The sequence below is a fragment of the Cephus cinctus genome, unplaced genomic scaffold, assembly GCF_000341935.2.
Source record: "Cephus cinctus unplaced genomic scaffold, Ccin1 Ccin1_scaffold0215, whole genome shotgun sequence".
Taxonomy (NCBI): Eukaryota; Metazoa; Arthropoda; class Insecta; order Hymenoptera; family Cephidae; genus Cephus; species Cephus cinctus.
This window is the reverse complement of record NW_014332933.1, coordinates 1,302,531-1,318,417: the sequence shown is the minus strand read 5'-3', so window position 1 is coordinate 1,318,417 and position 15,887 is coordinate 1,302,531. Positions and strand designations below refer to the sequence as shown.

At 37.2% G+C, this 15,887-nt stretch overlaps 3 protein-coding genes across 7 annotated transcripts in view; 1 reads left to right on the top strand and 2 right to left on the bottom strand.

Moving 5' to 3' along the window:
• LOC107265120 (sestrin homolog) overlaps positions 1–15,887 on the top strand; it is a 124,566-nt gene that overhangs the window by 76,944 nt on the left and 31,735 nt on the right. The window lies entirely within an intron of this gene.
• On the bottom strand, positions 8,062–9,266 carry LOC112493991. The gene is made up of 2 exons (XM_025082582.1): positions 9,118–9,266; positions 8,062–8,363 (listed from the first exon to the last, which is right to left on the bottom strand). Exons 1-2 carry the CDS (start codon positions 9,189–9,191, stop codon positions 8,210–8,212), a joined length of 228 nt encoding a protein of 75 aa, XP_024938350.1. The 5' UTR covers positions 9,192–9,266; the 3' UTR covers positions 8,062–8,209.
• Positions 9,480–15,887, bottom strand: part of LOC107265128 — a 22,022-nt gene continuing 15,614 nt past the window's right edge. Inside the window, exons 6-7 of the mRNA XM_025082581.1 lie at positions 10,233–10,830; positions 9,480–9,562 (exon numbers count right to left, since the gene is read on the bottom strand). Coding sequence (XP_024938349.1) covers positions 10,663–10,830 — 168 coding nt within the window. The 3' untranslated portion in view covers positions 9,480–9,562; positions 10,233–10,662. The remainder of the gene's footprint in view (positions 9,563–10,232; positions 10,831–15,887) is intronic.

The following is a 15,887-nucleotide window of genomic DNA, read 5'->3' as shown; positions in this document are numbered from 1 at the left end:
CGTTAGGAATAGCTGATTTAACTTTTTTTTTTTTTTTTTTTTTTTTTTTTTTCGTTCTCTGGTAAACTCGATCGAGATATTAATAATTATTGGAAATCATAATCTTTTAATGGCTGCGCACGAAATGGAGGGTTTTTTAAAAATAAGTATTTATGTTGTTATTGTTATATGGTCAGTGTTATATATTTAGGTGATGCAAGAAGAAACCGTGTGTGAATGTGGAATATGTTTTTAATAAATTCCATTCCACTGAAATAGTATTGATTTATTTGATCGATAACGAGCATATCGATCATTCGTAATTCGTTAGTATCTTGCATACGTATATATATATATATATATATTTGTAAACAAGTACAGTGCCAGTGTGAAATAAAATTACGTATATGGACCTTATGTATGTCTGGCCCTATTTATCCTCCTTTACGAAATAATTAACGTTCTCGAATTCCCACGTTCCTTTCGCCCTCGTTCGGGATTCATTAGAGCCGCCTGGCTTCATCGCACAGTCGTTACCCGCATGCGGATTTCGCGACCAAATTAATTCGACGATCCATCTTATCGCGATCGCAGCATCTCTCCGTATCTACTTTTGGCAAAATCTCTTCGTGCCAAAATCCCTCGTCCTGAGTTCCCAAGACTCTCTCTTTCTCTCTCTTCTGGCAGGCAAACCAATCACCGAAAAAAAATATTTTGCCAATTTTTATCAAAATCTTCCATTTCACTTAACAGTCGAAGGCAAAGCCATTGTTAATTCTTAACGAAAATAAAGTGGTTTTTTTTTCGTCACGTGACAAGCGCATGTTCTGCATACAAGGATTATACATATGTAAATCTTGTAAGAAAATATTTCGCGAAGTCATTAAAAAGTCAAATATATTTTATAATCGATATATAAATATTTTACGATGATAACACGTAGCTTCTAGTATTAACCAAAGAAACCACTGTCCCTGAATATCTCTCCAAGCGATGCTTTATATTATATGCCGAACACATATGCTTAGACACGTGTGCATATTATATGAACGAGTACAAGAGGACTTTCACGGTGAGTAGGTGACGTTGGGACTCTATATATTATACACGTGTATAAAAGATCTCTCGTGTACAGTCTATACTGTTATATATATTCTCGTATCAGAATCTATACTGTCTGACAGATACGATTGTGTACCTGGCAGACAGTGTGTGCTCTGTGTATGTTGCGCCTGGTCCTCGTGCGGATCACGCGTTGGTCATGTGCTCGGTAGATGGATCGTTGGGAAGGGAAGTGTGAGAAAAGCCAGCGTCTTTCACTCACCGCGAATTAGCAGACGGACGATTTTCAAAATTTCATCATAAATTTGATTTTATATTGATTCGACGACGGGTACAGCGAACAGAGGATGAATTATGACGAAATTTCATAATTGTAATTAAGGCGCGAGAAAATATCTGGTATTTTTTTGAAATTTTTTTTTTGGAATTTTAAAAAATTTTGAAATTTAAAAAATTAAAAATTTTTTTTTTATTCACAATTCCACACGCATACCTAAATCTGAATACGATCGTTGAGTAAGATTCTTTCTGAGAAATGAAACGACGATTCCGGTTAGCCAATCGTCAGTTCTTGGTAACCGCAAGGACGGACCGGATGCTCGAAATATGTTAATGCTGGCTAATCTGTGTGCGTTTAATCGCGGGTCGCAATCTTCTAGCTATTATGCATCGTGTCGCTTTGAGGAATTCAATTGAGATTTCAGCCAAGCCTTAAGAATTATGAATTGATGTCCCTGTAAAAACGTTAGATAATTAGGTGCTGGGTATATTTTTTCTATTTTTACTTTTTCGACTAGGACTCTTTTTTTTTTTTCTTCATTTTTATCTCGCACCGTAGCTTGGGAGTGAACTTTTTTTTTTCTTTGTTACACTGGCTATTCTCAGTTATGTTTTTTCAAAATTCATAGCCCTTCGTTAGGAGATCGATTAACGGAAGCAATCGCGCTTTTTTTTTTTTTTTTTTTTTTTTTTTTTTTTTTTTTTTTTAAGGGACAAAGGCATCCCTGTCGCGTGACACACTTTCGATAGCGTCCGGTAAATCATGTATTTTCCCACTCCCGTATGCGTTTCCCTTTTTCCTCCTTGCACTTTCCATTTTTTTTCATCACGCAAATAGCCTATTCTCTTAACTTTACGGCGAATCGTCACGTCTTCTTGTTAATTAATTGTAGCACGATACGTGCAATCTTCAAGATGATAGGGTCGCGCCGACAAGTGTCAATGTACGCGGGACACGTGTGACTTGAGACAGTGAATAGAAGTGATTGAGAAATTTATCGATTTTTGAAAAAAACATGCGACCCTTCGATGTCAAAGTCTCGAAGAAAGGGTGTGACGAGCATAGCTGTCGGAACTGAATAAGAATATTTCAAAAGTTAGTAACTACGGGCAAAATCTTTCTCATCTTTTTGCTTCGTCATAGAGGAAGCGACAATACGACATCAACGTATATGTTTTCATGAAAAATTTTTTTTTCCACATTTTCATGTTAGAATACTTAACATGGTCTAAAACGTCAAGAAAAGTAGTTTGGAAAAAATGTCCGTATGTATGTGTGTTAGTGTGTGTGTGTGTGTGTGTGTGTGTGTGTGTGTGTGTGTGTGTGTGTGTGTGCAGGGCTTCGAAAATTCAATTGCCTCTTACTCAGTAACCGCTAGAACGATCGGACTGAAATTTGGCACGCAAGTAAAGTAGATATCCCTCTTTAAATGTTGCGATTTTTAATGAAATATATATGCAGCCATTCAAATTTTGTCATTTAAAATTTTTTGGAAAAAAAGGACGTGGTCGCTCGAACTTTCGTAAAGGTTCGACGATTTAGCTAAATAGCTCTTCATAACTGAAGATACGTACAATGTTGTTTGGTATTGAATTTCGACAAGATCGCTAAAGCGGTTCAGATTTGACGTGGTTTTGAAATTTTCCAAAAATTATCGTTATTGTTTTTGTTTTTTCTTTTTACCTCATTTTCAACTGTATCTATGTATATAAATAGCCAAAATAAATCAAAGAACTTCCTCACAGTGGAGGCTCTGTGAACGAAGGAAAAGAATCAAGAAGCAAAGTGTAAGATTCTACTTTGCATCATTGTGATAGAAAAAATCAAGTAAAATAATGAGGAAACAATTTGCAAGGTTCTACTTTGCAGCCTTTTTTTTTATTGATCTCACGCAAGGATCTCTACCGGATGTACAAATTTACACGTGACGAACTAAAAGTATCATGATATTTTTTTTTTTTTTTTTTTTTTTTTTTAAGTGCCTCATACCCAACATCCCAGCATTTGCGTGCGTCAGGTAAACTCCGTAGAGATCATTATACTTCATCGGCTGTGCCAGGTGGCTTTTGACATTTAAAATGTCACAACGAGTCGTCGCTCACGAGGCTACTGGAAAAATAATAAAGTCGTACACAGTAGCGAATTGATAATAACCGCTCAGATGACGTCAGTGTACCCACCTAACCATCCAATCATCAAAAGCGCCAAGTACCAACTCCGATCTTTACAATTCCAACTAGATCCTCCTTAAGCAACTACAGCGTATACGGGCTTTTCAAAGATTAGCATCCCGAACAAGCCAACGTCCAATTGGCATACCTTTATTTAATTTGCACGAAACCACTAAGAAATCAAAGTGCCTTCGCACGTGCTTTCTTAAGGATCATCCATCTCCGACCATATTGCCCATAATGCTTTTCTGGCTGTTTTGAAAATTTGAAAAAAAAAATATATATTTTTTCAAATTCTTCATTTTCAGACATTCTTACGACTCTAAACATCCTATCTGCACTTTGCGTAAAGCCAGGGCTGGATCATTAGGATTCGGTGTGAATGCACACTAAAGGTTTATTTGCAAGTTATCCGGCTGGCCAGGATCCAAGAGAAACACGAAAACTCAGTGTGAGTGAGAAAGTCATAGAGAGAGAGAGAGAGAGAGAGAGAGAGAGAGAGAGAGAGAGAGAGAGAGAGAGAGAAATTTTGACTAGGTGGTGCACGCACTTGCGTACCGGGTCGACGTACTTACGATCAGTGGGTTTTCTGGGTTAATCACCCAGAGGACGACGTATGCACAACCAATACGTGCGTTTGTATATATATATATATATATATATATATATATATACGAATTGTATACGAATATATATATACGTTTTACGAATTGCGTAAAATTACAGCCGCTACGAAACAACGGCGTTAAGTCTCCTTGCGCCTGTTTAAGACTCGCCAAAGCACAACGAGTTTATTTACGTAAATCGGCGAGTAAACTAGAATCTATCTTTATCTTGATCTTTTTTTTCGAGTCCGCGATAGATACATCCGAAATTCCTGAGCAAAGCGGAAGACGAGAGTCGTGTGACGTAACGAGTCGTAACGGTGCGAATTAGTCTTTATGGGCTGTTGTTGTTATTATTATGCAATTCTCATATTCGTCATCGTCACGTCTCCCCGTGATGCACCAATCCGAATGTCTATGGGAAATTCAAGGTGACGTTAGGAATTCCTATGGATAAGTTCTCTTTGTTATAGGAGGCAGATTCGCTTCTAATATTGAGAACTTGACACATCGGGAAGACACAGCAATTTGGCCGGGTACCAAGAATTCGTGAGTTGGGATCACCCGGATCTGGAGGGTGCTCCATTGCTGTACCTATAAAGGTCCGTTCGCGCTTTCCATCGAATTCTTCTGTTTTGTGCACTTTTTTTTTTATTATTTGTTCTATTCATTTCCTCGTTGGATTTTTCATTGCATTTTTTTGGGGGGATTTTTAATTCTTTACGGGCTGTTGTCTCTTATCGGACTTCTGATAAGACCTGCTTTAATGATAGTGCTCATTGGGTTGACGTGCGCCAGACACTGAGGCTATATCGGGTAGGAGTATGATTATCTTGGTCGAAGGAAAATCGCTATAAATACGTAAATATTTAATTATTTATAGATAACGCATGTGTGACCCATGTCACATGTATTACGTGTCAAGGATATTTGCAGTTCCGCCTTTGTGATGGATTTTGCTTATCAGTAATATTTTTGTTTTTCGTTTCTCAATTCGATTGTAGCTTGTGGATTGTTGGCAAGTCAGAGGTGGCGATAATTTTGAGTTTCTGTTTTGATCTTGTGAATTTTTAATGTTGATGTGTGGATAGAAGGTTTTTTTTTAAATATGGTAAATGTAATTTTTCATTATTTTTCAAATTTTTTGTTAATCTGAGAATTTCGGATATCTCATGGAACGTGCTTATCTGTAACTTTTTCTTTGATATCCTAATTCAATTCTAAGGGTGCTGATTCGTGACCTTCTGAAAACGGATTTGGAAAGGTTGAACTGTGAGAGGTCAACCAATCAGGATTCCGTTCCGTTCGGAATGTTAACAGCCTGGGTTATATTTTCCAAAAAAATTTTTCATCTTAATTTCATAGATTTACGATAATTTAATATAAAATCATATAAAACCAGTAGAATTATTTATTGTTTTGTAAAATATGAATTATTTTTTATTATTTTCATTTTAAATAAGAATTAAATTCGGGTATGGTTGAAACTTCGTTACGTTTTATGAGGGCACCCTGGCTATTAAAATTCGGTATTGAATTCCTGTCCGGTTGGACGTCCCACTATTCCGCCTTTTCAATTCCGTTTTTTTTTCCTTTTTTTTTCGAGCATAATCCGCCAGTCGTTATTGCGTGGTATACGGGATATTTTTGAAAATTTATTTTGATTTTGCAAATTACGAATGTTGCGAATAACTCGAGTAACGCGATTTCATTAATTTAACTTATTTTAGTCAGGGACATTTTTATGTTTCCCTACAGCAACGGAATAGCTTCCGCAACGGGATCGTGCCGTTGCATCAGCACAGGGATCCAATCCGAATTAGAAACTTGGCAAAAAGCGAACAACCGTCATGAATTCGTGCGAATATTGTTTTGGTTCGCGAATTTACGCGGCACCAGTTTTCGATTCAGGTCGATGATTTCTATTTCCGATCTGTTTATGTGGCCTTTGCCAAAACCAAGAGCCTGTACCATTGTTTTTGATACTCCCTGTATCTTTTATCGATTTACTTCAACATTACTGTCGCATCGAGTGACACGTGCGCGCGTTATTATTTTTGAAAAATAAACTCATTTTCCGCTTTATACTACAAGTATATTACACAATTTTCATATATATGCGATATTATCAAATATATTAATTATATCGATTTTATTTTCAACGAGAATTCATAACTCGATGAAAATTCGCTATTTTGGGGACGGCTATTGTTAGCCGTCATTGTTATTGGCAATATTTATAGAACTCGTAAATTTCCACCCTTCTGTTGTTACCCTAGTTTAAGTGTTTTGCGCCAGAGCGCGACGAGTGCCGAAAACATCACGTGACAAAGACGAGGCAACATATATACATTATATACAATTATACATGTAAGTAAAGAATAAATCTTGGTAAATTAAAACGTAATCAAAAACCTGCTTTGCCGTCCACAATTATTTTTTTCCTATCAGTTTAAAATTTCCAAATAAAAATTTTATCCGTACTTCCCAGCGGTCCTTGGAATTATAAATAGACGTACCACAATGACACCTCTTACGTACAATATAATAAAATCATGATAGTCGTGCTTTCACGAGGGCCTAATGGTGTCGCTGTATAACGGGTGAACACATTAACCAGGTTCGTGTTTTGATAATACAGTTACCATAGTACGGAACAATAGCGATTTGCATACCAACATAAGAACCCTCCCCTATTACTAATTCTACAGATCCTCCTGATGTTGATCAATGACCAACATTACGTGTCTAACGTCCAGACCACTTAGACGTAACACGTGCGCGTATGCAATATAAGCGTAGACACGTCTCCCACGTTAAAACTTGACATACGGCTAAATACACGGATACGATAAATACGCATATGTTATCAGTGCGATAACGAGTGACGTAATTTCTTTCGTCCGATATTAGAAAAAGGATGTACATGCAAAAAAAAAAATTTTGTTTAACCAAAGGAACGTCAATGCCGAACATGAAATTCTTTTCGTGCTTTACGACTGTAGGTAACGAATTGGAATTTTCTATGGAAAATCCTTTTTATCCCGAGCTAATAGGATTCTGGATGTATTAAATCGGAACCATTTGCGGTCCTGATCCTGGTGACGTCACCCTTCCTTCGGTATTCTAGGGATTGTCGATTCCACAGGAGGGATCCCTACCTTCACTCTCCCGAGATTTATCCACTTTATGGGAAAATCCTCTGGATTTATTTCCCTCGAAATTTTTTTTATGGCAATTTTTTTTCTCTTTCTTTCTAATACGTGCACGTGACGTGCTTGTACGGATTGCGGAGCGGCGTGGATTTTTCATGTTTTAAATTGGACTTGATGGGGAATAATTTCTGAAACAATCTTGTAATTAGACTGTCGACTTTATGTACGCGACGATCTTGGGGCTTCATTTCGAATAACAGGTTCATTGCGAGAGAAGTTATTAACCTCAGCCTACACGTGGAACGAAGTCGTTTAATATACTTATTGAAGGATCCTCTTTCTGGTTAATGATGCACGTGGTGCTTCGTTCGTAGGTATTTTATATTTTTTTTTAACCAAATTCATTGTTTTACTCGAATTCTGAAATTGTTAGATTATTTGAGGAAAAATATAAAATTTATCGTATGAGCTTAGAATTTTTTATTTTTATTTTTTCAGAGCGCTGATTACGTTATCGTATCACGAATAAGACGTTACGGTATATCGTAAAATGAGGTTTTCAGTGCGGATCACGTTTTGAATTTTAATAGAAGTCAAAATGACCTTTGAATTTTCAATGATTTTCATGGAGACTCCCTAAGGAAGTTCTAGCGCTTGGAATTTACTATGGTTCAAATGGCTTAACCTACACTGCACCGGATTGTACGTATTAAAAATAGAAAAATATAAATAACTAGCTTCGTTTTAAAAGTATTATGAAACAAATATCCTGTTGCACTCGAGTATGTAGAAAAATATACTAGCTGAAGTTTATCACTTTGTTGCATATATATTTAATGTAATCTACAGATCGTCAAATAATATATCATTTTTAAATCGAGCGTCAGACTTCTGATCTTAGGGTCGAGGGTTCTAGTCCCGGTTAGGTCAATTTTTTTTTCTTCTTTTTTTCCTGTACTACGTACGTGTCGGTTCGATGGAATAAAAGCGCGGAACCCCACGTTCGAATTTGCTACCATAAAATGGTATACGCTCGCAAACTACTTTCCAATCAGTACACCAAATGCCCAAAAGGATCGTTGCCAAGCCATAAGCGAGAATTGATCCTTTCCTGAAAAACGAATAAAAAATAAATCCAGGATCGAGGACTGAATGTAGGATATATATATGCATTGTAATGCGACAGGGTGGGAATATTGACAAATTCTCGAACACGTTCTATTTATAGATGGACCCAGCAATCGCGCGACTTATTTGCACGGCTGAGTGAGGTGAGGGGGGGGGGAGGGAGGGAAGAAGGAGAAGAAAAGATAAACATATTTTTCGCTCCTTTGAAAAATTATGCGAATTTGCGTATTGTCAAAGACATGCGGATTTGTTATTGAGTGGTCGTTTTCTCTTGTCATTAGTTGGAAGGATCCAAAATTTGTATATATTTTTTTTTATTCAACGTACGTAATTCTTCCTACCCTCCGGGATCAGTATCAGTGAGCAGATATCGTGGAGATAATAAATAAAAATGACATTGATAAATCCAAAATCAAAGGCATCTCACCACACTACAGCTCTTTCCATAAACAGGGGGGGGGAGAGGGAGGGAGGGAAGAAGGAGAAGAAAAGATAAACATATTTTTCGCTCCTTTGAAAAATTATGCGAATTTGCGTATTGTCAAAGACATGCGGATTTGTTATTGAGTGGTCGTTTTCTCTTGTCATTAGTTGGAAGGATCCAAAATTTGTATATATTTTTTTTTATTCAACGTACGTAATTCTTCCTACCCTCCGGGATCAGTATCAGTGAGCAGATATCGTGGAGATAATAAATAAAAATGACATTGATAAATCCAAAATCAAAGGCATCTCACCACACTACAGCTCTTTCCATAAACAGTTCGCGTTTTAACCAATAAGGAGGTCGCTCGCCAATCGCAAAATACATGTTGGTTCCAAAAATTATAACCAAAAAAAGGCAAATAATTTATGACGTCCACGTCAATAAAATTTGAGGCAGTAATGTCAGATGATGATTTTCATTTTTTTTTTTATGCCTCCCCCGAATACTCGATGCCTCCCCGACGTGTCCACGTGATCGTAAAGGACAAGGGATAGCCAATATTTTTTTATTCTCTACAAACCCTCACCATTCGTTCCCACAGGACCCTTGGATATTTTTCATCTTTCGAACAGGATCTTACGCAATGGCTTTTATCATATGATTCCGTTTTTCTTTCTTATGACACGTGAAGCTGCTCCTGTCACAGGTCCAGCGTGGCTGATTTAATATCGGATCTTCCTCGTTTCTCTTTGATCCTGCCAACATCGTATTCAATTTGTAATGAGAAAATGAATGTCTGTCTTTCCCATCTTTCCTGAATTCATTCCTACGAACTCGTCACTGTTCGTTAATCTTTCTTTTGCGACTAAAGTAAACATTTCTTTGCTACTGCTTTAAGAAATTCGTTTTTATTTCGATATTTGTCAATTTACAAAAATTCAATCTGAGATCAGACTCTTTGGTACTGTGTCGGTATCTTCATTCTTTTTCTTTTTTTATCAGCGAGATCAGCATTTGCCCTTATTTTCCGTCTCGAGTATCGAATTAAATTTTGCAATTGCACAAAAGATACATCTTTTAAGATTTCACTGAAACGACTTCAAAGTTAAAAGGTATACTTATATTTTCCAAATCAACGTAATCCAAAGGACTTGCTTTACTTCCACGTAAAGTATCGTTATTTTTGCATTAAGAGTCATCCATTTTTTTCTTTAAAAAGAAAGCAAATAAACAGAAAATTGAATTTACGAAATAAATCTCGTCATCGAAATTCACGTAAATTTATCCAGTAATCTTAATCTTCGATTGATAAAAAAAAAAAATGTATCATTCGTTTAGGGCTAATTTCAAGATTTAGTTCTCTTTTACGTGTCTTTCCTGTTCTTATCTCCCACGCATTCTTTTTTCTCGTCCCTACCCATTTACCTGTTACCTGTCCATTCTCCACGCTCCAGCCAGATAGCACTTGCCAGAAGGACACGATATTCGGCGAGACTCCTCGTTACGCGGAAACGCTCGTAATTGGCCAATAATGGAATCGCATCTTTCACGACGGGCTTCAACGATCAAGGGACTGGAAAATTGTTTTGTTTGTCCTGAGCTCGGATTTCAGTTTTCCCAGCATTTCTCGATCAGCCTCCACGTCAATATCTCTGCCGTTTGCTACGGCGGCCATTGCTACCTATATATATATATATATATATATATACACACGTAAATTCCGGCAGCATTTCCATTGCTACCGGTGCCAGCAATTGCAGCAACGATAAGTGCCAATCCTTTCCTTCCCCCGTTTCTCCACTTTCTCCCAAGTCCATTTCCTTAGGTCACTTCCGGGGAACAGTCTTCCTCAAAATCAACTACTTCCGTTCCCGCTGATGCTGCTTATTGATTCTGCCAAGAGATAGGACAAATTGAAGCCACATAAGAACTCCCACGTGATTCCTGATAAAGTCGAACTTTCTCCACGATCAGTATCGGTCTGTCCATTCAAGGAAGTCACTACTGCCTCGTAATGTGGATTCTGGTGGAAATAAAAATTAAGAGAAAAAATAGATTTTTCTGTTTTTCACAAAAAAAAAAAAAAATTTCCCCTTTTTACTTTTTCTTTTGTTTACTAGGAGTCAAATTGTTTCGTTTGAAATGAGTGTTTAGAAATTGTGTTGATTTAAGTGTCAGTGGAGTGGTACGACCGGTTTCAAAATGGAGGTTCGAAATCAAGGCTATGGTCAAGGTTCGATAAATAAATTCCTCCCAGCTATGGTAATTCCTATTGGGTCCAATATATGTATATTATAAATGTAGGTGATGATCGATAATGGTCATTTCACACTTTGATTTCATTAATTCGCTTTCGCATTGTGATTGTTTCTTTTTTTGCCAATTTTTTATCTTCTGATCGAAGTCGCCAATAAAATTTCACGTGTCCACTGGGTGGTCCAGAAAGGAAAAGTATCTCCGGAGGCTGCTTGTCTGGCTCGAGCTCAACAATGTCTCGTACGATACCCTCATCAAAATACCAACTTGAAAAGAAAGGAAAACAAAAAAACAAGAGAAGACAGGGTATCAGAAACGAACACGCAGCAGGAACTCACTTTCGCACTAATTGTTCTATTTTTCAACGAGAATAGCTCAGAGTCATCGATGCGAAATTAGAACGTGAGTCGTTCGGGCGTTTCCGTCATTAAAAATCGACGAATAAAGAAAAAAAAGAATTGACTTTATACCAAGTTACGATACCACGTATTCCAGTCAATTCTGACTCACTCTATTATCATCGTGAGGTAACGATTTAATGAAAAAAAAAAAAAAAAAAAAAAAAAAAAAAAAAAAAAAAAAAAAAAAAAATGGCAAAAAAATTGGCAACAACAAGCATATCAATGAACTTGTATAATTAACTCGATGTTACATAGCAAAATGTGTTTTCGCGATTTCTTTTCCATTTATCTCGTTTTTTTCATATTTTGTCTCCCACGGCTAATCGCGTTAAAATTAATAAGTCACTGCAACTTATTACGTCATACCACCTGTAATATTAATAAAAATCAAGGATGCTCGTTACAATGTTAAATAAGCGAATGAGAAGGATCCTCCTGAAAATAAAAAAAAAATTACCAACAAAACTCGCGACCTTTCCAAAATATAGAGGCGAAAATAAACGATCCTGTTATATTTGAATATGAAAATATTCAAAATTATTATCGACTGATCGTCAATTGGGATTATAATGTATGATTATTTATTGTTTTTAATTTGCTTTGATTATTCATTATTTTTTCTCCGTTAGGTTAGGTTAGGTTAGAAAACGTGTAAAGTTGGATAAAACTATTATTGAATTTGGCCTCTTTAGAACGTTCACAGCTGGTTATGACGCAACGTGAAGTAAGAGTCATTAAAGGAGTCCGAGTCCTTGGCAAAGACCTGCTGACCGCCGCAGGACATTAGCCTTGAAACCGAGCGGGTTACCGACGCTCTACACGACGCCAGGCGTCCACGTGGAAACATACTAGGAGTCATTTCGTAATCTTAGTCATTCGTCAAAGTCGACCATTTACCCAAGGACACAAATAATTGACCGGTTCTAATCTTTTTTTTTCTTTGGTAAAAATCTTTGGTAAAAAATCTACCCGTCCTCATTTTCGTTAATGGCGGATATAAAATGATATTGCCACGTGCAGCGGTCCATGGGAAATTATTATTTGGACTTCTTGACGTCGTCGAGGAAGTTATAAGGAAGTAGTATTTACGTACGTATGAGTTGGTACGTGAGTAATAGGGAATTTTATTAGGGTCATTAAGATAATAAAGAATAACATAGCCACTGGTCAAATTGGGGTTGAACTATATATATATATATACACATATACATCCAAGCAGTCTTCCCTATGTGGATATCGCGAGGAAAATTGCTTCCCTCAGGTAATTCGAATAAAAGTATAGGGATTTTTATTAAGATCAAAGGTATCGCGTGTGCTTATACAATATCCAAGGTGTATACATATGATATTAGTATACCGTAGTATATTATCTAGGGAATTCATTTATCAGAAACTTTCCCGCATTCGCGTGAGTCTTTCTACTTCAATTTTACTTTATCAAAACCCGCCATGCTTTCTCGCTTATTTATTTCATGGTAATTCATTAGTACCAACAGTAATCCCACCGAACCCTCGTAAGGGATATTTATTTCTCGTAAAAAGGTTTTATGATTTTCAAAAAAAAAAAAAATATTAACAAAAATTTTATTTTCAATTCTCATAAAAAAAAATAGTATAGTTAAACTTATCATTGTTGTTCTTCAACTTATTTTTGACTTTTTATTTCCGCCAGGTTGCACCCCTCTTCGAAAATTGTTTCCGGGAGGATAATGGGTCAAAGGGCAGAGCCAGTCTCTGACCTCGAAGCTAACAATGATCGAGTAGTTTGCTTCGTAACACGCAAACCCAGAAGCCTCCGGAACCCTTAACGCCCTTTGGGATTTGTTGCTTTCCAGTCTATCCCTCTTTCACCCTTTTACGCTGATACACTATATAAGATCCCCATAGTCCTTATTACCTTCACGCTGCCATTTCTCGTAATTCATACTCATCCGGTTCGATGAGATCAGTAATGCAGATTAGAAGATAAAAAACGATGTTTCACTTACTCAGCTAAAATCATCATCATCATCATTTACTGATATTTTAGCCTTTCAAATATTATGGATGTTAGTGAGGTACAACATTTTTTTGTTTTTCCTAATTTCCTTTTAGGTAAAACAAAATTTCTTTATTGATATGTCAAATGTTCTGCTTTGTAAACAGGGTAATATGCCTAAAGGATAGAACGTGCGTCACGTCGCTTACATGAAAACGATCCTATTCAATACCAGTCCGCGTACAAGGTAACGGTGTGAATACAGCTTAAAATCATTTACCCAGTATATTTAACGCGTGAAATTTCGTCAATTTAAACCAAGGCGGAAGTACGTCTGGCACTTAATTTCCGGTCTTCGACATTGTCGATCCTGTTTAATGATCATTCGATTGGCTGGCGCGACTCAATAAAATCGAACGGAACGGCAATTGATTTTCTTAAAAATGATGACAAGTGGAAAAACCAATTAGAATTCCAGCCTCGTAATCTCCGACGTTTTCCAAGCACTTTAACTTGAATTTCTTCGTATTATTAAACGAATTTTTTGAAAATCTTAATAACAAAACACTGTATCCATACTATACGTACCTACCGTGGACCTTCTAACTACGTTCAAAGTAAAATGCAGATGCAAAGCCAAGATCGTATCAAAGAGACTGTTTATCGTAGCATTTAGTATTCAAGAGAGCCTCTCTTCGTGGGAGTAGGCGTATAAACGTGTCCATGTGCTTCCTAGTAGCAGACACTCCCAGCACGGATGAGATCTATTCGTGAGACATGCCTCTCGGCCACACACTAAAGTGTCATCCACACCGAGAAAAAATGCAAAAAAATCTTTGAAAATAACCTCTACGATACCATCCGACGAATAGTCTCATTTTCGGTAGAGGATTCTCTGGGTCCTCTGTGAAGCTCGACGACAACTATCTTTTTCATTCTATTTAATCGTTGTGAAATCAGCTTTAAGGTTACGTAAAAAATGTATTTTTTTTTTTCACGTGAAATCGTGTAGAACCGGAAGTAGCTCTAAGAAATGAGTCGTGCATCAATTTCGTTTTTGATTTAGAAGACATCCGTTGTGAACGCACCTTAACGAACTGGCTGGTTGGTTGTAGTCGTGGTGGGATCTGAATAAGCAACGTGCATCGTACCCGGTGTAAACTCTTGTTCAACTTTCTTAGGTCTCGTCCGGACAGCATTTGCTGAGACGGAACGAAGAAAAAAGATAATAAAGAAAAAGACCCAAAGAAAAGCTAGAAAACAGGGCGACAATTTTTTGTTATTGAAAATTTACCCTTAAAATTCATTTGAACATTAGTCATTTTTCTTATCTACCTGTCGAGTCTGATAAAGTGGCTTTACGAGAGGCTTTTCCAGGCTGTCGGAAGTTGCGTGCGAAACCAAAGGAAAAACGTGATACACGCAGACGAAAAGGCACCTAGACGCGTTAACCCATAGGCAACGTCAATGCCGGTGGTTGGCAGTACCGCTAATTATCGGGGACTTTAATTTATTCTGTACCGTTGGTAACGACGCTTCTACGATTCTACACGCTATTCGCATCGTATGGTTAAACGCGAACGAGCTTCGGTAGTGTCCGTGAGCACTCGGAGATTATCCATCATTAAATAATGCAAATCATAAAGAAGAAGAATAATTAGAGGATAATTTTAATGATACCAGCTTATTTCTTCCCACGTAATTCAATTTTTTTTTTTCTTTCCATACCCAATTAACTTTTTTTTCCATTTTCGTGCACATCTAGATATTTACATCGAGATCGAGTCTCGAGCTGTGACCGTCGATTAACAATAATTATCTGGATCTTTTACAAAATCGCAAAGATCCGATCGTAAAATGAATATTTACCTAGATCTTAAAAAAAAAAAAAAAAAAAAATTGCAGAACACGTGTTTCACCGAATAATTAACGATTTTAACGAACTCGATAAAAATATCAATTTCTTGCACGATCCTTCGATCACGATCCTGACGTTGCGGTAGAAAATCAATATGCGCGGTTTGGTTTTGCAAAAAAAGTTGGCAAATTACTATGCGCGATCCAAGCACGCGTTCGCGTGTCCGCGTGAAGGTGCATTAGCGTGAAGTTGCGTGATTATGACGACGTAACGGTTTAAGGAAGAGACAGGACGACGATGCCCTGAACGATGCTACAGATATAAACTATATACATATACAAACGTTACAGCTGGACAGAGCATAAATACAACGGGTGTAGTAAAAATACATAAAACTTCCCGTTGCTCCACTTGTTCGCTGCCAGTAGGTAATTCCGTTTCGGTGCAGGCCACTCGGATGCAACGTGCCTGCAGCCCGCACTCGTTTCTACACCAGTGCAAGTCGAAGCTACGTGAGTTAACGCGTATTTCGAGAGCTTTGTCGTGGTCCCGAATTAAACGTACCTCGGGCACCTATAGTATATCCA